At 39.5% G+C, this 24787-nt stretch overlaps 1 protein-coding gene and 1 long non-coding RNA gene across 5 annotated transcripts in view; both read right to left on the bottom strand.

Moving 5' to 3' along the window:
* Nucleotides 1-15732: 15732 nt before the first annotated feature.
* Nucleotides 15733-17208, bottom strand: LOC135440984 (uncharacterized). The gene is made up of 4 exons (XR_010438375.1): nucleotides 17163-17208; nucleotides 17059-17112; nucleotides 16940-16999; nucleotides 15733-16871 (listed from the first exon to the last, which is right to left on the bottom strand). It is a non-coding gene; the product is annotated as an uncharacterized LOC135440984 (long non-coding RNA).
* Nucleotides 17209-19416: 2208 nt separating this feature from the next.
* Nucleotides 19417-24787, bottom strand: part of Antp (Antennapedia) — a 129030-nt gene continuing 123659 nt past the window's right edge. For all 4 annotated transcript variants that reach the window (XM_064700410.1, XM_064700413.1, XM_064700412.1 and 1 more), the window contains one exon: nucleotides 19417-20014. In XM_064700410.1, coding sequence (XP_064556480.1) covers nucleotides 19764-20014 — 251 coding nt within the window. In that variant the 3' untranslated portion in view covers nucleotides 19417-19763. The remainder of the gene's footprint in view (nucleotides 20015-24787) is intronic.

Genomic DNA, 24787 nt, shown 5'->3' with positions numbered 1-24787 from the left:
GTAGTTCCTAATGACTCTTTTAAGCTAATCACAGCAAATTCAACGTACACAAAGAGCGCACAACTATTATCCTTAATCTTCATCAACAACTGCCTTCTGTCAGAGCACAGGTTAAGAGTATAAACATATACATATATTGAAAAGCCATTAATCAAACGTTTAAATGTTTAATAACGAGCACCTAAGAACATTCGTTGTCAAAACAAACACTCGACATCATTCAACATTCGGTAATGATAAGCACTGAGCCCTTGCGAAAGGGAACTGTTATAAAATATGAAGAGCGGAACGTGTAAGGGGTTCCAAGTAACAGCTAACAGTCCAGGCGGACAATGATCATGAGCTACAAGGCAAAATAAACAGGAACCACCCGCAAATTAACAGTGGGCCGAGTGTCATCGATGGCCACAAACGAAACCCAACATGAACCAAGCAACAAGCCGCCGTTTTGTTGAACATCATTAATAACAAAATACGAGGAGACGGAATTGCGGGAATTGAATTAATGAATGCCTCTTTTTGGCCCAGAGAAACGAAGAGAGAGAGAGAGAGAGAGAGAGAGAAGCGGGAGCAGGCACAACGCCTTCGAAGATGGGCTAAACGCGCGTCCAGCCCAGAAACAGGCTCTGGGAATGGACACCGGGCAACGGGCATTGGACTTTTGTGCTGCTGTCCTGCATGTTATAGGGAAAATTAATGAAGTTTTGTTGAAACGCATGCCCAAATTAAAAACAAACCCAAAAACCGAAGACCGAAGACCGAAAGCCGTAAACCAAAACAAAGGCAAAACGCATAAACAATTGAAAAGTGTGCCGATGACAGAGCAGCGAATCGGCCCAGTAGCGGGGGCAGGCGTAGGGCGGGGCCACCCATTTCCAAGGGCAGTTTTTGTTATTGGATCTGGAACCGCACTGTCTGCACTGGCAGAGACACAGCGTATCCTGCATCGGGACTAGTAGACTTCGTGTCGACACTACGAGTGGCTGTGGATAAGCGTTGCGATTGTTTGATCCATATTCGTTGGAGCTGCGCGCATGATTAATCGATTCCAAACGTGGTTTCACACCCAAAGATATCGCATACAAATCGAATTAAAGACAGACCCGACCGAGTGGTAATTAATTTCTAGTAAATGTTGATAAATGATTTCCAAATCGCCGCCACAACGAACAGTCAATGCAAATTTTTAGTATTCGAATTGGACTTGTGTTAAATTTAGACACGAGCACACACGACCCAACACGACGCGCCTTAAATCCAATGCAGAATAACTTGGGACGAGCTAACATAACCCTAACAGCATAACCAATATATAAGATAATGATATAGAGTGATATAGAGTGTATATGTAATATACATGAATGATGTCGTGTTTGTTGACATTTGAACTTTCATTCGTAAATGAACACTTTTAAATATATAAATATTTGCAATATCTAATTCTGTGCTCGTACATTGTTTAAATAAATCCTAGACTCTAAATTCAGCTTTAAACTTCTATTCGTGCTCGTGTCAGTCCATTGCATTTTACAAATCCTACACGCGCGCATCCCTAAGACGACAGTTAGTTGTAAGTTTCTATTGCAGCAAAGACACCTCATTATTTTCGACACCCGCATCGTGCTCGTATCGTGGCATGATAAAATATCTCAAACACTCAACCATCTCTAACACGAGCACGAACTTATGCATCGGGAGTTTAAGACTTCTATTCGACTAAAAAAAAAAATGCAGGCGTATAAATAGTAGTCGGAGCCGCGTCGCTGTGGCTGCTGGGCACCGCTTGACAAATGATGTGCCAGGGAACAGCTTCAAGTGACGGTGGCAATTATGCGAGGAGCCAACTGAAACGCAAATGACAGGTCGATTGAGTTAACGTTAACGCTAAACGCCTCGCCTCGCCTCGTGCCGGCTACCAGACAAAATATCTGTGGCTATTTTTGTAAGCGCATTCGCTCGATCGCCTCACGATCGATCGCCAGCCATTAATAATCCATTGGAACGAGGGGCAGTCACCGCAATTTGTGTAGCAAACAGGTGTGGTGCCGGTGGTTGCATTGGCTCTACTCTGGCCTAAGCTCGATCCATTCGCAACACGATCATCCTGTCAGTGGCTGCTGCTGCTCCTGGCCAGCATTTTGCGGCAAATCGATCATCGTCACGCGCAGCCCAAAGTCAATTAAACTGAGCAAAACTTCCATTAACAGAATTCGTTTATGGATATGAAAAAATAATTAAATATAATGCAGTATGCTGCTCAATGTGGAGTCGTAGTTGATTGTTTTTGGGCCAAATTGCTTGTGTTCCATTTGAGGCGTTTTATATTGAAATGGAATCGGTTTCAGCTATGGCCACACGCATCGCCAAATTCAATTAATAATATTCAATTAATCGAATTTCTTTCGAAATACGGAATTGAATATGTCTTTTATCATTAAAAGGACCCAATAAAGAACTGTACCCTATAAGTAAATATAAGCTCATGATGTTCACAGAAAGGCCTCTCTGCAAGGGCGATCATTTGTTAAGATACACATAATATATGTGAGTTTAAGTATTTTCAAAATTAATATATATTATATGCATTTAAAATACAACGTACGTACAAACCGAATCGAATCGAGTCGGCTCCCATGGAATTTTTTAATTAAGACTTATAAAAATGTATGACAAATCAAAAACTAAGCTTATGGATGTGGAAATCCAGTTTCAACATCCGTACCTCAAGGCAGGAAGCTGGTTCGATCCGTAACCGTAGGACATTATTACATAAATGTAAATATTTACCAATTAAATATATTGTTTTTTAATTTGTCAAAAGAAATGTTCGAATGTTTTATATATTTAAAAAGAAATTTTCATGTACAATGAAATTGTAATAAATAATAAGCTAGATCTTTTTTAATACTTTTACATATTTTGACTAGACTCAATTAAATTCCAGAGTATTCAGCATGTTGCCAACTCTACTCACATAATTACGACTATGCTCCAGCAATCTTTTTCCAATTTCAAGCCTCAGCAAATGTGGTGCACTCTGTGTGTAGAAGATGATGAACTGATTGTGTCAAGATGGAAATCGAAACTGAAACTGATGCAGAGCAAATCCAATACACATGGCACATGGACTTAACTGGCCGCCAAAGTCGGATGTCATAAATCAAGAGACGTTAACTGAGCAGCGAGACAAAGGATAAATGGTCAAAAGTCAGAAGTCAAAACACAAAACAAACAGACACCCACGCAGCGAGAGGCGAAGTTTTATGACGGTCATCGATGACGATTGACTTGCCTTACCTACGGCAAGGATTACAAAGGATTGCCGAACAATTGTAGTGCAAATATTTGCATATGCGAGATCGTTACGCATCCGGAAAATGTCAAGGACACAGCAAGCAAAACAAATAGAATGGAAAGCAAATGTTAGAGTGGACCTTAAAGTATTGAGCCAACGTTAACTGTTTGTGCTTCAGCTGATTTAACAAGGGACTTATGTGCAGGAAATAAACTACCTGAAGAGTCAGTTGGTATATTATGTGAAATATACTATATACTTGTATGCAAATCAGCTCAAGGTCTGAGCAGTTTTGCAATTAAATTCGCGTGCCCTTTCAGATTGTTAAGTCTCACAGTTTGCCAGTAGATGTTTCGATGGGAAGTCATTTAGTCAGTCATTCAGTCAATCAAGTGCATTCACTTTGTTTTTCGCTTCGAGACGGCACCCCAAAACCAAAGGCCAATTATTACTAATGTGAGCGAGGGGGATGGGGGCTGTGAGTTGAATCGCGACGCGTTGCGTGAAAATGTTGCACATTTGCATAATGATTGTAATTATCAATAAATATTCATTAGTGTGAGTCTTGTGCTTAAATTTAATTTGCTTTTAATTATGAGCATAATAATTACTCTCAATTAGTTCGGGAACATTTAAATAACCGTATGTACAATATTCGCGAAAAGTTTTTTTTATTTTTGTTTTGTAGAATGTTTTAAAGCGAATTATATTTAAATTTTACAATTCACCGAACACTCTCCGGAGACAAAATATTATAAATATTTAAGTTTTTGGACTTTGTATTTATATTACAATTTTAATTTTGTGTATTTTAAAAATATTTATATATATATATAATCGGGCTTTAATTGGTATGAATTTATACATATTTGATCAATTGTATTATATCTAAGATAACGCATAACATAACCCCTTTAATTAATTTAATGTTAATTTGATGTAATGAAGAACATGCTAAAGATGTGTCTTATTGGTACGAATTACCATTTTTTAATTTACAAATAGTTTGGTATATTCTAAGAATATATATTTTGCGTATAAAGATAGCAATATCTTAAAAGCTAGGAAGTCTTGTCTCGGTTAGAAGTTTCACATTATTTTCATATTCAACATTGGGCCAACACTTTTGTACCTACTACAAACTGAAAATTGAATATTTTTCCATAGAAGGTTACAAGAATTAAGCACACCTTTTATTCAAATCATGCAGATTCGAGCTAAGCGCTGTAATTAAACTCGACCAAAAACAAAAACCCCAAATCAGCCATTGACCTCACAGTGAGCGAGCAGCTGAGAACCAGTTTTGACCTCTGATCCCCTGCGCCTCGCACCGCATTGACCCATACCAGAATGCAGTCGATAAATTTTCTACCTGTCAATAGACGAGGCTACCTTAATGGCACCCAAGATAAACAGGCATTTTTCTTTGATTATGCGACCGTTCCCGTTCCCGTTCCAATCCCGACTGCGGATGCATTTCAAAATGGCGCTGCGCACTGGAGACATGGCTGGAAATAGGTTAATGCACTTGCCGCTTGCCACAGCCAACGCGACTGCCGTACGAAAATTGTGAACCACTTAAAAGAAAATTCTTATAATTATATTGTAAAACATGAGACGGTCCATGCGAATTAAGCGCAACACGCACTAAACGAGCTTCGGCAGCGGCCCAGGCAACCGGCAATGGCTAATGGCAATGTCAACAGCAAAGGGCAGCCGCAACGGCTGCAACCTCCGCGCCTTCGTCGGCACGTCTCGTCTCTAGCACTGACTCGGACTCTCGCAAAAACCCCATAATGAAGTCATTAAAATTTCACCCTTATTATGGCTTTTAAAGTGATTGCAAAATGAGCGGTACTCTCCACCTATGGTCAGTATGGCAGAGGCAGCGACCGGGCAGGGAAGAGGCAGCGGGCAGTGCTAGCTGATTGCGGCAATGTCTTCATTTTGTATGCATCAAATTTGTGATTAAGTAAAAAGTGCAGCCGCATTTTTCATGCCATAATAAAACACACACACACACACACACACACACACATGAGCGGAAGGAAGGTGCAAGGAAACAATTTCCTGTAATTGCCACCATTCTTGTTAATCATACCCATCCACACACTCACACGCACAACACAGTTGCAATTTTGCACTCATCTAAGTACGCGATGAAATATTAATGGACTTTTAAAATTCAGCGTGCCGGACAAACGCCCAGTCGGAGCCGTAGTCCGCATTTGGCTTTGCGGCCTCTCTCTTTCCAGGCACAGGTGTGCCATGGTCATGGGATATGCGAAACAGTTATGATATCAAGAGCATTAAATTGCAGTTCAATCAAAATTTCACATACTAAACTTAGCGCTAAGAGCGAATTAATTTGATAACCGAACATCAAACAAACCGATTGCTGGAAATTGTGTTCCATTAAGGGGATTCTGGTAGAGCTATTGATGCAATCTGATTTATATATATTCCCACATGGGCATTTTTTTATTTTTCATATCATCTTCTAAGTCCTGTTGCCTGCCTATATATACTTATGTGTATCTTACATTCAAACAGTAGCTTATCTCAAAGATTCACAACTATATTTTAGAATTATTAAATTTATCCAAGTCTTACGGGATATTTTATCGCAGTTCGATGGTTCGCACAGATACAAATGTATCTTAAAGATATTTTGTTGTATCATATTTGTTGTAACAGATACTTTAATTATTGACCCTTTATATCTAACCGAAACGTCGGTATCAAAAAATATCAGATTGTATCCCATAGATACAAGTAGATCCCAGTGCTCTTTTTCTTTTAACTAATAAATCTTTTTACTACAATTTTGTATCTTAATATTTATAGATCCTTTGTAGCTAACCGAAACGTCGATATCACTCAATATCAGATTTTATCTCCAAGATACAAGTGGAACCCAAAGTTACTTCTTTGGTATCTATATTTTTGGAATGTTACAGATATTTGGTCACACCCAAACTCACTTGGTTTGTATTTCACAGATAGAAGTGGATCCCAGTGTTAATTTTTTCATATCCAACAGATACTTTAATACCTAACCGAGACTTCTGTATCACTATAAATACCAGATTGTATATCACAGATACAATTGTAAACCACTATACTTCTTTGTATCGCAAAATAGTTTGATTGCTCCTTTATACTTATTATGTATAGATACTTTCATATCTCACAAGAAGGAACTCGAATCTATTGTATCTCATTGATTGGATTTCTCAGATATCCTTGCGGGTCGGTTTCTTTTGTATATCATAGCTGCTATTGTATCTCACGGATAATTTGATATCTGATATAACATATACTCTCGCATCTAGCTTATACAAACGTTTGCATAGATACTTCTGTATCTAGCAAAGATGTTTGTCTGCATTTCTCTAGACTTATTAATACTTATCATACATACATCATAAATATAAACTTTTTAAACAAGAGTTTAAGGTAACTTCAGGGCAGTCAGAAATGCAATTATATTATATTTTAAGAATGTGCTACATACAAATTGCATATCAACCACTTTGAGCACGACTTAAATTATTTATTTTTAATTATTTAGTACAAGATGATTAGTCGAGATGTGTGTGCAGTCCATATTTGGCCCGCAAAAGCGTTGCCATTAATTAGACCAATTAAAAGCAGCCTTTTTCGTCGCTTTGGTGTCTGTTGTGCAATTTCTCTTATAATTTGCCACAATTAACGACTGATCAGCAATTAAAGTTGCATTACCTGCCAGAGACACAGACTCAACCGGAGACGGAGCCTGATTCGAGTGCGGCTCGGAGTTGCAGTCGGTTCCTTAATCGGCACCTGCAGATCATCGAATGATGCCGCAAAAGTGCGTGAATAATAAATGCCTAGTACCATTCCATGCATTCACCAGACCCGTTGTCGTTATTGTTGTTGTTATTGTTGTTGATTTCGCTATATTAGTTGTCCGCAGTCGTGCCCCCCTTTCCCTCTACTTTACTTATATGGTGGGTCGCAATTGCCTCGCTGATGGCCTCTGCCTCCGTCCGAGCGGTCGCCTTGGCGTTTGCTTGCGCTGTTAGCGACGTACATCAAAAACGACTTAAGGCCACCACCGGTTAGGTATTTGGAGGATTTTTCGCAGTTTCTAATGATGATGATGGCCGCTGGCAGCGGCACCAAATTGCTGGCACCATTGCCGACTCCATCAGGCCTCCGTCTTCGACGCAGCTGCCGCCTCGTCTTGGTCTGTGCCGATGCGGCAGGGGAGATCAAACGCGTATCAAACGATAGTGTTATTAAAGACAATCTTAAAAATACAATAAACAAACTTTATGTACTTTAACTTAAATATGTTTATCCATTAATATAAATAATGACTGTGAAAATATATTTGAGAGATTAAGCCCTAAGGACCGAGAAATACAACTAAAAATATTTATAAATCTGACGAAGTTTACTATATCCAAATTTCTTTATGAAAGCTCACTTGAGTCGTGTTTCCCACTTTTCGCGAAATCTAACCCTCTTTAATGGAAAATAAGAGTCAGGGGTTTTATATGTGATGTGCTTAGTTTCGTCCGATTGGCTTCAATCTTACTTTTAAATGCAAGCCTAAGATAGTACAGGTAGAAAATGTGTGTATTCAATTTGAAGTAGCTTAGATATTTGTTTCTGAAATTTGAGATATTACATAATATCAATATGTTATGAGGAGAGATATGCTACAAATATTCAATATAAATGTATTTAGTTGTAAGTAGTTTTTAATTGAGTGATATTCCAAATTTGCATTTTAGCTTTTCAAACCGAAAAGATAGAATAACTTAAGATATGATATATTTGATAAAAATATTTATATTTAGCTTCACATAACTAAGAGATGGATATGATACTTGTTTATAATATGACCTGTTGTTTGATTTCGCCATTCAAATTGTTAAACTCCTTTTGCATTTTCATCAAGTTTTCTTTTAGTATAACTTCAAACTATTTCCTGTTACTTGCACACGTTTCCGATCTCATCTGAAGCTCCACCACCTGTTGCCTGCCAGCCTCACTTATGATATTAAAAAGCACACACAGCCCAGGCTTAGCTATGTTTGTATTTTGCCAGCTGAGATACAATTCAGCCAGAGTGTAAAGCTCGCGGCCGGGCGCGCCCTCAGGACATGAACTTATGAGCGACGAAAGATTTATGGGTTTTAATTTCCTGAGCTGTTGCCTGCTCCATGCAAGGCGTCGAGCCGTGCCGAAGCCATTTGTGCATCCGACTACAGTAGTCCATATTGCTGGATATCCGTGTGCGGGTGGCGCTGTTTAGCATGTGTGTAGTGTGTCAACAGCAGCTCTCGCTACAGGGATATGCTGAGGAGGCAGACACAGTCGCAGCCGCATAACAAATGCAGCCATGCTAAAAGGATGCGAGAGAAATTTGAAGTGCGACACGTAATATTCCGGTTGCATTCTCGTTATGGCAGCAACTGCGGCCGAGGCAGCCTGTCAGCACATCTGCAACAAAATGAAGAATGGATGGCCCTGCGACCCCCGGCCGACCTAATAGCATTAGCCTAATGCCAGCAGAGGCAGAAGCTACCTAAACAGAATAGCTGCTGGGAAAAAGTGAAAGTGCGCCTAGCTCGACCCTAGCTCGAGCAAATTTCATGCAACATTGCGTGGCACAACAGCAGGAGGGGAATCCATTGTATATAGGAGAATGCGAAGTGTGCCGTCAGACTGCAGGAGATCGCTCCATTTGCATTTTGCATGCGTGTTTCTCACATTACCAAAAAGTTGCCACACACACGCATGTGGCAAGAGGCAAATGCAAAAAGCGAATAGTGTACGGCTTTGAGACACTTGTGTAATATATGGCTGCACTCACTCAGACTGACTAAATTCGGAGACCTTTCGCTGGCAGGGGACAGCGCCAACCGAAATGTTTACCCTTGATCGATTGCCGCTGAACCGTAACGGAGCAACGCACGCGTAACAAATGCAATCCTCCTTAAAAGCAGAAATGTGTCACACGTTGGCGACAAGCCCCCACACCCACACCCGCATCCGCACCCCATCCCCATCCCCGCCCCCATCCCTTTCACCCCTGATCCACTCTGATGCTTTCAAATGTAATGGCTGAATCCTTTCAGGGCAGCTCCTGCCCCGCCTGTTGTTTTACTGGGTGTTTCTTTTAGTTTTTTTCTTCCTGTTTTGGGTTCCTTTCGGCTCCTTCATTGTCGCCGTTGCTTGATGTCTCCTACGCGTTGGAGCTGCTTTTGTCGTGCGGATTGTTGTTTGGTTCGCCTCAGCGTTGCTTTTTATTATAAACTTTTTCCTTTCGGAAAAAGAGAGATTCTTTGTTGTTGTTTTTTTCTGCTCTTTCTTGGCTGTGTGTGTGTTGTGCTGTGTTCTGTGTAGAAAACAAAGATAAATTGGTTAATTTCCCCCAGCCATTGTTGTGCAGCCATCAATCGATGCCTCGCTCTGGTAATGGACTTGGCTGAGCTTATGCATTACTCCTGTTTCCTTGTCCTCTCAATTCTCACACTGTTTTCGCTCTTGGCTTCCGCTCCATTATGGTTTTTTAAGAAAATTGTTTCGGTCTTCAGCTGAAAGTGCCCATTAAATTAAACAAACACAAATTAGAACAACAATTGCTGATTCTATTAGCGGCGACTTGGGTTAACTAGACTTCATATTGTTAATACTAGTATATTTTGTATTTGTCATGAACCTATTTGCAGGGAGCCATTTTTAAAAAAACATAGAAAGAGACTTGTTACTCTGATCTGATTTATTATACTCTTTAACTTTATTTTTTGAATACTTTCAAGCCATTATATGTTTCTAGTTTAAGATGTTATTTGCCATTTACATGGTGGCATGACCTTGTTTTAGTCCACTGCGAGCCATTAGACAAAGGTCAACAAAAATCAACCCCATTCCGTTAATGCACCTGCAGTTCATAGCTACACAACTGATCCCAACAGCTGCCTACAGTCACAATTTATATTATTTTCTCATCTTCAGCACGTAAGCGGATATAACAAGATTCATCGTAAACCCATCTAACAGACTAGGATAATATACCGGCATATGTGTAGGTGGTCATCTTCATCAAGAACATATATATTCCAAAAATGATTTTAGACCTCGCGGGCTTCAATTCTTATGCGTATTCTACCATTGCTGTTAATAATAATATTATTATTATATTATTATTATTATTAATATTACATTACCAAAATTAACCCGCACGATTATTTTATTAGTAAGATGGAAGAACTGAAAAAAAGGGAGAGTGAGAGAGATAGAGAGATTGATATAGAGTGCAGTAGAGCTAATTAGTGTGTGAGTATGAGTAGAGGTAAAGTTGTGAGTGGCAACACAGTTTTTTAATATAATGCTTACATTCAAGGCATAGAAACTTTATGTGCTACTTAAATGATTGAGAATCACATAGTAAGGCAATATTTAAAGTTACCTTTTTCTGCAATGCATCAGGTAGTTAACTGAGTTAACTTGAACTGCGTTTGATATAAAAGAACATACACTCGTACATATATACTTACATACACATATATATACATATATAAAATATTTAGTGTGTAGAATTCGGATCGCAAGCATAATAAAAATAAGTCAGCTTCCTGGCTCGAACGGGTTGACTGTGCATTGATTGATCAGAAATCAGTCAGTGAGGACCCACAGCTTTATTTATGCATAGATATGTCTCTTCAGCTAATATGAGCCCAATGTTTCGCTTTCCAATTACTAATCTCAATTGCTAATGTGTTTATTTTGAGCAGTAAATTGATGTATTGCCTGACAGGCGATAATTAAAAGTCAATATAGGGCAACACTCGCTCGAAAGATAAACATCAGTTGGGGATACAACTTTTAAGATGTATTACAATCCATAATCGCTGAACGCTTCGCTGTCAATCAGTCACTCGACGCTGCTTCTGCAACGACCTCTTCATCATGCACACTCCACAACACGAGCCAGGCCAGGGCCTGGGCCAGGGAGCAGGAAAAGTGGAATATGGATAACTTTTCGAATAGAAATTCCAAACTGACAAGTGTGCATCACACTTCAATTTTAGTGCTTAGGGCACGGGCACGGACACTGGCACGGGTACGGGCGCAGGCTCAAGTTCTGACTCCTGCCCAGTTGAGTTGAAGATTTGCTGCCAGCTACTGTTGACTGCTCCCGGACCGATCCCGCTACCCCCACCCGCTGCCAGTCTTGGAGGGGCTAGAACAAAAACTGTTCGGTCTGCACAAAAAACCGAAACGAAAACTGAAATACGGCTGCATCATTAAATTTAATATGATACTCATTTAATGAAATTGTTGCCGATTTGTTTTGGAAATACACGCGCTCGCTCTCCTTTGAGTTTGACGCCTTCGCCAATGCGGAACACTGCGCTGCGCTGCGCTGCGCTGCCCTCGAGCTGAAAGCGAGGCTCTCGTGCCGCATGCCGCATGCGGGCGGTGGCAGTGCCAGGTTGCCGGCTTGTGGGCGGGGCAGAGAGTGCAATATTGCGAACATGGCCGGATAATGACGACAACGGCAGCGGCCTGAACGACTACGACGACTCGGAAGGAAATGTGTGCACTGGCTAAAGGCCGCAGGGGCAGCGAGTAGAGGCTGATGCCGGTCGAGGGCTGGGAGGAGCGACAGTCGAGCATCGTAGTTAGTGGCAAAAATCATTCTAATGACAGCAAAACGTAAAAAGCTCTGAAAGTGTTAAGTGGTTTCTCATTAAACTTTATGTACTGCTTCGTCTGTCGGCCTGTTGGTTTCTGTCGGTCGCTGTGTGGGCGGAGAGAGCTGGTCCTGACCAGGACGACGACGAGGACGCAGGGGCAGGCTTAAACGATTGCCAGACCAGCGTCATTAGCACTTTTAACCGCATATTAAATTTAGTAAAGCGTTGGTGATTGATTGCCACGCAGCCCATTTTTAGCCCTGTCTCAGACTCATGTGTCCCGAGCTAACTAACCTGCCCCAAAGTCATGGCCAACACTCGTCGCACTCATATCAGAGCGGCTGCAGTTGCCGCTGCTGCTGCCGGAATCTTATCTTTCAATGAACCGCCGAGACAAATGACACGTGATTTTATTTGATTTACTTACATCTGCAGCTCAATTTTCAGTTTGACTTTTGCCTCGAGTTTTGGTCTTTTGGTTTTCTTTGGGTCTGCTTATGGTCACACTTACTGCTACAGTTACAGCTACTGCTACTGCCACTGCTGCTGCTACTGCTACTCTTGCTCCTCTCGCTGCTTGGGCACATTATCCGAAATGATTCGATCATTAGCGGCCCCGAGCAGTTGTCGTCGTGTTCTCTAGGCATTACGGGTAATTACTGAAATGTTGTGACAATATTTTTCCGCTTGTCTTCAAATTACTTAATTTCGATGGCTGGCAATAACACCTCAGAAGCTTAAGATGTTTAGTAACTAAATGATTTTTGACAACTCTTTGACTTTTGGACGGTAATTGAATTAGTATGATTTATGGACAACATATAAAAATAAATGACTTGGATAATTATTACCATTAGCATCAGAAAATAGGGAATTTGAATTACTGGTCAATGAATAAAGTAAAGATGTTGTAAGTTAGGATTATATAGAAATCCCTCTTAAAAAAACTTTAATATATAACTATACAATATATATTTCTAACAGAAAGTATAGATCTTTTTTAAAATCCTTAACTACAAAAACATATAAATAGTAGCAATATAGTAGCAAGTTCAAAGTTTCTTGTATACTACAACTCATTTATACCATGGAAGCACGCTCCATTCACGACTCTTGTATTTTGAGTTGATATAAACGTGTAAGCACCGATTTAAAATTTTCCCAAATATTATTTTTATTTTATTTTTTTCTACTCAACAACAATCTTGTCTTTTTACAAAGTTAATTTGCAACGAGGTATTAAAAAGGTCGCCAAACCATTAACTGATACATACAACTGTATTTCAACATATTTATGTACTTAGTAGTTCTTTAGTTTAAATAAATTAAATTAAATTAATTTGTTTTAATATATTAAAATATTCCGCTTAATAAAATGAAAATAAATATAAATTCAAATTGAAACTTAAACTTAAACCATTTTTCCAATATTTCCATTATTTAAAATTAAGCACAAATATTTATTGGAACCACCGCCGGCATGATATTGTACACGTAATATGTGTAGGGTCCCGTTGCCGGTGGCTCGGCATGGCGCATCTGGCAGTCAAGCGAACAGCAGCAACAGCAACAACAACAATAGGGCCAGCTACGGCGGCCATATTGAAAATCATTCAAGTATTTCGAAAATGGTGGGCGGAGTCAGCGGCGCCATCAAGTGCGCATGCGGGTGCGAGCGAGAAGACAGTAAAAGCGAATGCGTTAAGTGTTTCATCTCCCTTGTGAGTGGACGCATTGCGCGTGCGCTGTGCTACGGAATTTCTGGCCATGGTCTGCAGCGGCCTGTGTTCGAAAACTAACTGAATTTCGAAACTTACGATGGTTGCTGGTCGAGCGCTGCGGGCGCTCGCTCTTTCGGAAGTTGAGAGTGTATTGGTAGCAAATGCATTGGTATTAGTGCCGGCGAGATCTTCGAATTTCGATATCGATTGGCTTAGGTGTGTGTGGGTTTTCGAAGTGCGGCTCAAACCGGATTTCGAGCATGCTCTCACATCTTCTGTACGGGTATTCGAAGAGGCTGCCGCCGTCCCAGAACTGGTTCTGGCCCAACTCAAGCTGAGGTTTACCTGCTGCCGTCGTGGCTGCGGCTGCCATCGATGCTTTTCGGGAGTTAATATTCTATTAGAGGCTCATTTGTGTGATTGCCATCAAGGATATGGATACTCGCCACGACTAGTGCAATTTTCCAGCGATTGCCGTTTCACATTCTGCCGGGTCAGTCGAATGTCGATTGGCATTGGCGAATACCCTACGTATTCCTTGGCTTCTATCGCTCTCTCTAATAGATTGTACAACTCAATTTAAGTTGATTTTCGGTGTTTTTATGTATTTTTTGGTTTTTTGTTTTTCGTCTGCATCTGCTAATTATCGTATTCAATGATTTATGTCTTGGCCATTTTAAATTTATCATTTGCCTTTGCTGCGCCAGGGGGCCAGCGGGTAACCAGCCTCAATATCACCTTGATGGATCGTCGATCGATTGATGGATTGTGTGAACCGGCAGCGACAGAGGGAAGTGAGGCATCGAGATGAGCGTGCACTTGTCTAGGCCTCATCATTACGAGTACCTCGAGTGGATTTCTGACATCTTGTTTTGTTCTTCGTTATGGCGTTCATGTTTCTGCCTATTTCAATTTGTACGTAATTAATGATCTATTCAAGTTTCGCCGAGTGTTGTCTCAATTCCATAGAACTCATTATTAATGATTCTTTCCGTGTGTCAGTCTCCAACTGGCGTAGAACTCCAATATGTGCGACCCTAAGAGAGGGTCTGGTCCATCAATAATGGCGGCGAACTTTCGTATATTACATTTATACGTATGCTTATATCCTTCCTTTGAGGATTATTTCTTGAATATTCATTTTAAGGAGCTGCAACTGTCGTATAGCTCGCCCGACTTTTCTCCAATTGTTTTATACCATATGACGACGGTCTTTTAAATATTCATTATTTCTTTCTTAAGCATATTGATATAATGGTATATGGATTTGTTGAACCTCTCATGTTAATTTCTGTTACATTTTATTTTATTTTAAATATTTCTACGGAATATTTATAATCATAATATCATTAAGAAAATAAAAAGATTTTAAATTAATTAAATAACTGAAAGAAATATATACTCGCAATAATATGAATATTTTAAGGGATTCTTCAACAAATGCCACAATTAAAAAACTGATAATTCTATATAATATTACCTCAATAATATTAACTCAATGTGTTCAATAACTTAAAACTTGCAAAAATTTCGGAGTTAAGAATATTAATAAATGTAAATAAATAAATCAAAATAATAATTCTACATTATAAAAGTATGGAATAGATTTCTTATTTTTGATAATATTGCAATAATATTGTGCTGGATAGTTGCTTAACATCAACTATACTATACTATACATTCTTTTAATGTATATATATAGAGTTGGATAGCCTTTGTAGCTTCAATATATAAATCTAAATTAACATGCATTTTTATTTTGTTTTTTCACATAACTTTTCAGAGATATTGTTAAAGTACGACATAGGTTTTCTGATGAGTCTGGGTTGGAATATAAAAAATAAAACTCTTCAAGCGACATAGAAAACAAAAAAATGTTGAATTGAGTTATAAGATACCTAATAAGTCAATTTGTACAATTTTTGTACATAAGATATATTTATAATAGGCCGTTGAAGCTAGTTGGAAATATATTCTCGTGTAACGTAAAAATTTATACAAAACTTATGTTAGTCGAAACTCTTAAATTATTATTTCGTTTAGTGTAAAATAGTTGCTTCTAATGATTTAATAGCTTATTTTGCTTGAGATGAGGTCACATCATGTTAATATTTTGGACGATTTGCAGTCAATTAGTGAAATTAGATAAATATTATCTTTTAGATGCTTATATATATCTGAGTAATATAGCATAAAAACTGAACATCACACCCAAAAGATGAAATTTGCTTGGCCTAGGTAACGAATTCAATTAAAATTCTATTTGAGGTGCTTAATTTGGGCAAACAAGAACGTTTTTAATTAATTTCAACAGACCGAAAAACAAATAAGAACTCAAATTTGATGCGCTCTTGCAGAAAATCTTGCACCCGCCCAATGAAAAGGGAATGAATGTAGGGAACGCATCCGCGTTGGCTGCCGAACTGGTGGAGGTCGGATAGAAATTGGCAGCTGTTCAAGAACTATTTCGAGTGGATCTCTAAATAGTTCGGAATACGTGCAGCGCCATCATGTTGGGATACATGTGAAATTAACTTCAAGCAGCCATTGAGGCGCAACCAGCCAGCAGGCTGGTGTTCGGGCAGAGGGAGTGGGGCAAGTGGGGCAAGTGGGGCGAGTGGTGCAATCAAATGTTGACATTTCCAAGCATTTGCGGAAAAACGATTTATGTGCTCGAGGCCTTTTCTCGCGCCTGCTGCAAGTGCCAGACGTTCAGCTTTGTTGAGAATATTTTGTTTGCCGTCTCAATTCAGAGAAAAATGCCGCACAAATTATTAATTTGATTTTGTGACATAAACGTGAGCACATTCTGTACACCGTTTACAAATGGCCAGCGATTATGTGAACAATGCGAATTCAATTTGTTTAAGCTGCTGCCAGAGATCGAGTACGCCTCCGCCTCCAGCTCCAGCTCCAGCTTCAGCTCCAACTCCAAGCATGTTGGCAATGGTCTCATGTGCTCCAGACGCAGTCGCAGTCGCAGTCGCAGTGGCATTCGCAATCGCTGCTGGCGAATGTTGATCCGAGAGTCGTGTCTGGGTCTGGCCTCAGTTTCAGGTGGCCATTGGTCAGTGTTTTGTTAATGCCACTTGATTAATGGCTTATTATGATGTCAGATTAATAAGATCGTTTTCCAAATGGCGCGTTTTGTGGTCTCTGCAAAGCGGCCAAAAAAGACAAGCATGTTATTCACATGAATCCGACAAGCAACAACTTTTGCTTACCTCTGACACGGAATTCTCTTCAGCACAAACGGCCTCTAAAAAAGGTGTTGGAATAGACAGCTGCAAAATAGATTCAAATTAAGTAATTGGTTTTATCAAGTATCTATATAAATACGCACCAGATTAAATAAAATAGAGTGGTCACATTCTGAGCAGTCAGTTGGAATGCAAATCTGCAATATTAATTCAAGTTAACTTTAGTCATTTTTATTTAAATACGCACCTTATACGAAAAGCGATAAACATCAGAGTCTGTTCCATCTATAAAATATAGATGTATATAAATATAAAGATAAAGCAAAAAATAATCGTATAGGCTCCCCAACATATTAAACAAATACAAGCGTTGCTTAAATTTTTAAATACTATATTTTATTATAAATATTACAAATAAAAACAAAATCTCATTTGTAATTTAATTATAATTTTATGCATTTTCTGCTGGTTTCTGTTTCTGTTTGTTTTTTTTTTTTTAATTTTCTGTTTTTAGCATTTGCATTTTGCAGCTCTTCTCTCATCTTTCTCATCTTGTTTACACTAATTTTAGGGTTTATTTACAACAAATTATTTAGCATTTTTCCACAATTCATTTCAATATGCATTCAATTTTCGCCGTGAAATGTACGTGAGTGCGTTTTTCTCTTCTAAGTACATACATATATATTTTTTTTATTTGAATATATATGTATATGTATACGTATATGAATTTTGTTTCTTGTGAATTTCTACAATAAATTTTGTTTCATTTGTTTTTGTTGTGTTTTTATTTTATTTCGTGAAACTTAATTGTTTAGTTTCTTACAGAATGAGGCCGAAAGTTACGTATCTGGATTGAGTTATATTTTCGGTCGCCAATCTATGGTGCAATCTTTATGAATACCACACTTGGCTGTTGGTCTGCCCTACATTTCCCTCTTCGCTTTCTAATGGAATCACAAATGTTGTCTCTATTGGGTAGTATTTCGTAGTAGTATTTGGGATCTTACGTATCTTTTGCTATTGCCTTGCTACAGTTGAATTCAGGGGGGAGGGGGGAATTTACAAAACGAAACGTCGTCTACAAGTTACACGCATAATATTACGTTGGTTTAAATACATATATATATCTACATATAAACATAGTATTTGTATTTTTTTTTTTTATCATTTAGTTTTACATTTTCTTTATAACTTTGGTATATGGATTTCTACATTTCTCGTCTTTCAGCATGCTCGTGTGTGTTTGTGTTTGAGAAAATTGAGAAATTGAGTTGAGTTACGTACATACATTCAATATAGTTGTTATAGGTATAATAGTAGGCGGCCCCAGCGCCGCCTGCATTCAGAAATGCATTTTGAATATATGCATATGTGAATTTATTTTTTCTTTTATTTTTTTTTTTTTTATATTTTTCTACTTTACATGGATTATTTCAATTGTTTTGTTTACACTTAAGTATTTTGAAAACAACGTGTACATTTCTTTAACAATATATAATTTTTTTGTTTTGTTTCTATCTTTCGTATAATGTTGCCAATTGGTTTGTCGGTATACTTTATATCCTTTACGACCTAATTCAAGTGCTTGCAATTTTCGTAATTTAAAATTTCCTTTTTAAAATTACAAAATTTCAATTGAAAAAATAATGTCTATATAAACAAATAAAAATTGCACACGAAATTATACACGTATTTGAACAAAACAGCGAGAAGTTATTTTCACAATCTTTCAACATAACAAATGTATATCAAAATATCTTTTAGCCAGGAAAGACCGTGTAAATTCGGCTAGCCGAAACATTTCTCGAGCTTTAGTTATTTTTTCTTTAACTTTGCCAATGTTGTTCGATTTACTTTTGGTTTATCCTATATTTGTATTATTTGTTTAGATTTAGCAACATGCTCCACGGTATTTTGGTATCTCTTTGTCTAGTCCTGCGACATTTAGCACTTATTGTTAGTTTAGGTTTAGGTTTCTAGTCTGCTCTTAACTGCTTGCATGTTCTCTTTGTTCTCTGTTCTCTGTTCGCTGTTCTCTGTTTGCATTCTATATAGTGGTCGTATCTTTCGGCTCTATCAACAAAAAACACACTATTCGGCATATTGCATTGCAGTTTAGCGATTGGGTTTGTTGTTGTTGCTCTTGTGAGTTTATTTTGCGCTAAAATTCCTACAAACATTCAATTTAGTTTAGTTGTTTTTAGTATGTATAGGTTTATGTGGTGTATACAGTATTACACTATATAAATTAATCGTATATATGTATTATTTATAAAGTATGCTTTACAGTTAGGACGCGTAGAACTAATGTTATTGTGTATATAGTATTTACTCGTATATATGTTTCATATATAGTTTTTAGTTATTATTATGTTATTGTTATTATTACTATTATAGTTGTTATGCATTAGTTTAATATATTTATATATTTTTGTATATATATATACTATATATATAGCTTATTTAATTCTGAGGTCACATGAGTTGGTTTTGTTGAGTTTTACGCTTTAATTGTATTTTTATTTAACTTATTACGCTTTCTCCATTTGCATTTTGTAAAAATTAAATAATAATAAGAAAATAATAACAATTAACTAAGTTGTAGTATAGTGTAGTGTAGTGTTGTGTAGTGTACTTTCTTTTTATGTACTTTTGCAACGCAGTAGATAGTTAGTCCTCTTGGATAGTTCAAAACAAATTTTTCATAAATTGTAAATTGTATTTAGCTTGAAATTTCATTTAGTTTTGCGCTGGCTTCGCTACTTGGCCTTGGACTTGGACTTGGACTTGGACTACTCCCCCCATAACCATAATCATAACTCTCCCGCTCTGGCCACTGCTCCTCCTACTGGGGACTGTTGGGTGGTGTTATCTCATCGCCCTCGCCGCCGGAGCCGGGCTCGCCCTTCGTCTTGTTCTCCTTCTTCCACTTCATGCGTCGATTCTGGAACCAGATCTTGATCTGACGCTCGGTCAGGCAGAGCGCGTGCGCGATTTCGATGCGTCGCCGGCGCGTCAAGTAGCGATTGAAATGGAATTCCTTCTCCAGCTCCAGCGTCTGGTAGCGTGTATAGGTCTGGCGGCCACGTTTGCGCTCTGTTGGTTCCAAGATGATCAAAAGAAATAGAAAAGGAAAAGAGAAAAGTTCACAATTAAAATCAACGCATAGTGCACAATAATACAAATGCCAACAACAACAACAACTACTAGAATGCAAACACCAACAACAACAACTTCAAAAGTGATCTGAAACGCAGCCACATATCAACATTTGTATCTGCATCTGTGTCTGTAAATTTATCTGTAGCTGCGGCCGTATCTGCGGGCTTTGTTCTAGACCCAAACGCAATCTCAGGCCCTGCGCAGTGCCTGAATACCACATGATGCGAGACGCACGCAGCGTAGACCGAGGCTGATTAAAAGAAGACCTTACCGAATTCAGATATTTGTACTTGTCAAAAACCCAACAGACCCAGGCCGGGCCGCATGAGGCACCGATAGGGGACAGCGAAGGGGTATGGGCTGCGCTGCGGCATCTCTTTTGGATTAAAGCTGGAGAGATTTCAAACGGACACACGGACGGCGCAGTTTCAGTTATGGGGCTGGAAAGAGGGCCAGGGGCAGGCCTATACCTGGGGGGAGTTTAACTAATTACCAACAGGTCTGTGGGTATCATGAGGCGGAGTCAGTGCAAAGCACTCGACGGTAGCCGTCGCCGCCGCCGCCGCCGCAGCCGCTGCCACTGAGTGGAGTGGAGCCGCTTGGTCGAGTAACTGTAAAATAATTTGGAATAATTACTGCGCCCCAAAAATGAGTTCAGCGCCTAATGACACTTACTATAATTATAATTTTGGTAATGACAAAAAACCAGCAGAAAAACAAAAAACAAAGCACAAAAAACCGAAAACGAAAGCAAAGCATGAAAATGCCGCCACAAAATATGTCAAATATAATACCAGCTAATATGATTGTCAATTGCCCTCCTTTGAGCCCGCGCTCCGCCCGCAAATGGTCAGCTAGCGTGAGAGCTTTGGGTGGGTCCGCTGTCTGAGCTGGCGCTTGGAAATGTCGCCAGCTACACCCTCGAGAGGGTCAGCGGAAATGGCAATGGAAATGAAAATGGCTGGGAAGTTGAAAATCACCTGAAGAACACCCGAGCTGCTCGCTCGCAGCACATTGCACACACACAAACGGGGGCGTCTCGGCCGGACTCGTTTCAACATGCTTAACTATTTTTTAATAACCTCTTCAGCATTTGTCTTGCTCAATGCTCGCTCGTTCAATGCTTCTTTTTTTCTTTTTTTTTTGTTTTAGATCTCTTTTGCTGGAGGTCATTACATCATAAGCTCTTTTTGTGCGGCGGCCATTAATGCGCGCGAATCCGATTCATAGCACGAGGGGGGTAGATCCATGGCGGCCGCGGGCAGCCCCAGCTGCTGCGAAGGGGGTGGGGGGGGGGGGGGTCCATGCAGCTACCTTCTTTTAAATGACACGACTGATGCCATGTCTATAACCCAAGGCGTTCGCATTTAATCATCATCAGTTAGACGAGTCGCCGCAGCGGCAAAAAAAAAAACAAAAAGGAAAAAACATAAAAAACTTGAGAGATTTGTGGTAAAAAGCGTGCGTGTTTTTTACCCTTCTCTCAGCCAGACTCTGCCTGCTCGTAAGCCGCAGTATCGGCAGCCGCATGAAGTAAATACTTAGAGCATGAGTTGAGCTACGTATTAGACGAGCATTTAAAGAGTTTAAAAGATTGTGGTCACGAAGAGAAGCCGACTTAGATGTTCCTCCCGCTTCCAAGAGGTACAACTTTTGTATCCTTTGTTTCAGAAGCATCTAATTTTATGCAGCTCGAGGACAAGGCAAAAAAGTTATCTCTGGTTTCTTTAAGTGAAAATTCGTGTGAACATTTTTAGGATAGCTATATGATTCACAAAGATATCAAAGTCCATATAGATTATCCATATATTCCCATCACAATAAGCTAGAAATAATATATATTAATTGAATAAGAGCTGTGGAGTTCTCTTGATGTTAGGTTCTCATTCGCAAGACTAATTCTCCCAACGGAAGCAATGCAAAAACCTGAGCTAATTAGCAGCACACGGCCCATAACCCATACCAGACCCCACGGCAGACCCAGCCCCAGACCCAGACCCGTTTCCAAGGACCCAGCGTACCCCCAGCTCATGCAACTCAAATAAATGATTATTTTAATTGATAAAAACACCTTCATGGCTCACAGCTCGATGACGACTGGGAACGCTTAGAGCACGAGAGGAAGGGAGGTGAGAGGTGAGCGGGGCTCGGGGTGCGGGGATCGGGGGTAGTTGGGGCATATCGTTTGGTCGCTGGCAATTTAAGAGCGGGCGCGCTCACCTTTTGGCTGCCTGAAATTAGTTTTTAATGATGCCTTTGCACATTTCATGCGGCCATCACTCAAAAGCCAAGAAAGCAACATTTTATATATATTTTTTTTTTCATTTCATTTTCGTCTTGTTTTTGTTCGATAGTGTGCGGCGCCCACTTTACACTGAGCCGAAAATTGAGTACTGAAAAATTATTATAAACGCATTAATGGCGCTTTGAAGCAGCACTTGATGGGGGAACGGGCACTAAAGGGGCACGAGGGGCGGTCTGCGTATCAACTACGAGAAATATAATAAAGGTGAAACAATTATTATGAAAAGGAGTAGCGATACGCACTCGGCTCCGGCTCCGGCTCCAGCTCCAGCTCCGACTGCGGCCAAGGCGCCGAATGTGGCGCAACTCACGTGCCACGCCCCGCACGCCCAACCGCTGGTCGCTGGCCAGTCGAACTACCGGTCAGCCAGTTGGTCGGCTGGCTGGCCGCTTGGCTGGCATTAATGCTTTTTGATATGAAAGCGTATTGTAATTAAATTGCGATTAGGCCACCATTTTAACCATTTTACTTCTTGCTCCATAATGGATTTCATTCCATTTTTTTCTCCCTCTCCCTCTCCCACTCTCTCTCTCCAATCCCTCATGTGCACACAATTACATTACTATTATTGTGTGTGCGTGTGTGTGTGAGCGATTGCGCGGCGCAGCGTTTAAAGGAAATCATTAAAATAATTACTACAACATTTTATGAAATTCGTTGAAGTCGCAAACAAATTATTATTATCTAAAAGCAAAAAAAAAAGCTCACAAAAAAAATATAAAAGTTAGAATCCACTTTGTGTAGAAAGGGGTGTAAATTGTTTAATCGAAAGCTTTTGTTTGCATTGAAATCTAAAAAAATAGTAAATAAGCTAAAACAGTGCGAATTTGTTGGATAAATGAATTCAATGAGCATGTTTTTGCCCTAAATGAATTTTTACTACCAATTGAGTCAGATAGATAATTAAAAAAAAAAAAAGCCATCTAAATTAAGTTTTGATGTACGTTTAAATGAAGCAAAATTTAAAAGTTGTCATCCAACAAACTTAGTTTGAAGAAAAGCCAGATCTCAGCATTTATTCATTAGCTCTTAAGAGTAAAATATATGCCAAACTTCTTTCAACTTTTGCCAGTTAACTTCATACTTGGGCCCAAAGAATATTCACTCCGATCCTACATGCCCTCATTCCCTGATGGATGCCCCGCTCTAGTCATCAAACGCCCATTGCAATGAACCACTAAAGAGCTAATTTACTGCATATGCTGCTTGCATATCTACAAGCATTAAGAAAAAATAAATAAAATAATAATATGCATAAGTTGTAACCTTTGACTGAACGCCTTCAAAGTTGTCGTCGTCGGTGGTCGTTTGTTGTTTGCTTGACAAACTTGCATGTCATGCGGCGGCAGTTGATAAAAAATGCGAATGCACTTGGCAAAAAGTAAAAAGCAAGTTCGAACAAAAACACAAACACCGAGATATACAAAAAAAAAAGTAAAAAGCACACATCAAATGCGAGTAAATGTTTTTTTAATTGCGGAAATTACAGAGAAACGCGCGAGCCGCTACAACAAATGCTGGCAAATTATTATTGTTTATGCCCGCGAGTTGATAAATTTTTGCGGAGAGTCAAGAATGTTCGTGTGTGGCATTCGAGGAGCAGCTTGTGATGTCACCAGCACGGCCAAAGTTGCCGAGTCAGGCGATGAGCTTGTGCTAAATAAACAGCGCCCCCTGGCGGTGGGAGCAACCGTCACTGACATAGTTGCCAATTAGCGCAACCTTGCCGTGGACCCCGTGGATATCTGCATAGAAGCCCATGCTGAAAACTTTTTCATTACATTTCTGCATTTCTGACATTTTCCAGCTGCTGCTTCTGCTGCGGGAAAACTTTCTGCGAGCCATTCGCCACTCGGCACTCGCCATTGGCTCCTGGGAAAACCCTTGGCAATATCCGAGTGGAAGTTCGAGGTTTGCCGAATGCGCTATTTGACGACTGGACAGACAGGTTTTTTCTCTTTTTTTAATTTATTTCCACGCTACAGTTTCTTTATTTTAATTAAACTCAAAAAAAAAAGATGAAGGGACAGAAGAAGCACAGCGCCTTTGGCAGAGGTAAACGTCAACAATTAAAAATTGCCATTGACCAGCAGCGCATTTATAAACATTTTTAATTTCATTTGCCCTTTTCGCTGGCCATAATCTCGGGAGACGCTGCGACTTTTTAATTTGGGACTTGTTAAGCACTTAAGAGGGTTAAAAAATCGACAAAAGTTGACAGAAATACAAAAACAACACACACACTCACACACAATGGGTGCATAAAGGACCGCAAAAGGAAGAAACCTTGGGATATGGTTAGGAGTCTGCCTTATGAATGCATTCATTAGAGTCGCAAGCACATGTGCAAAGGAGCAGGGGAGAGGGTTGGAGGCGGGTACTGTTGCTTTTGAATTTAGTCA

Source organism: Drosophila montana, unplaced genomic scaffold (assembly GCF_035044405.1).
Source record: "Drosophila montana isolate Dmon_TW-CO22-7 unplaced genomic scaffold, ASM3504440v1 contig_1761_1, whole genome shotgun sequence".
NCBI classification, from domain to species: domain Eukaryota; kingdom Metazoa; phylum Arthropoda; class Insecta; order Diptera; family Drosophilidae; genus Drosophila; species Drosophila montana.
The sequence above is the reverse complement of the archived record's forward strand: the minus strand, read 5'-3'. Positions and strand labels throughout refer to the sequence as shown.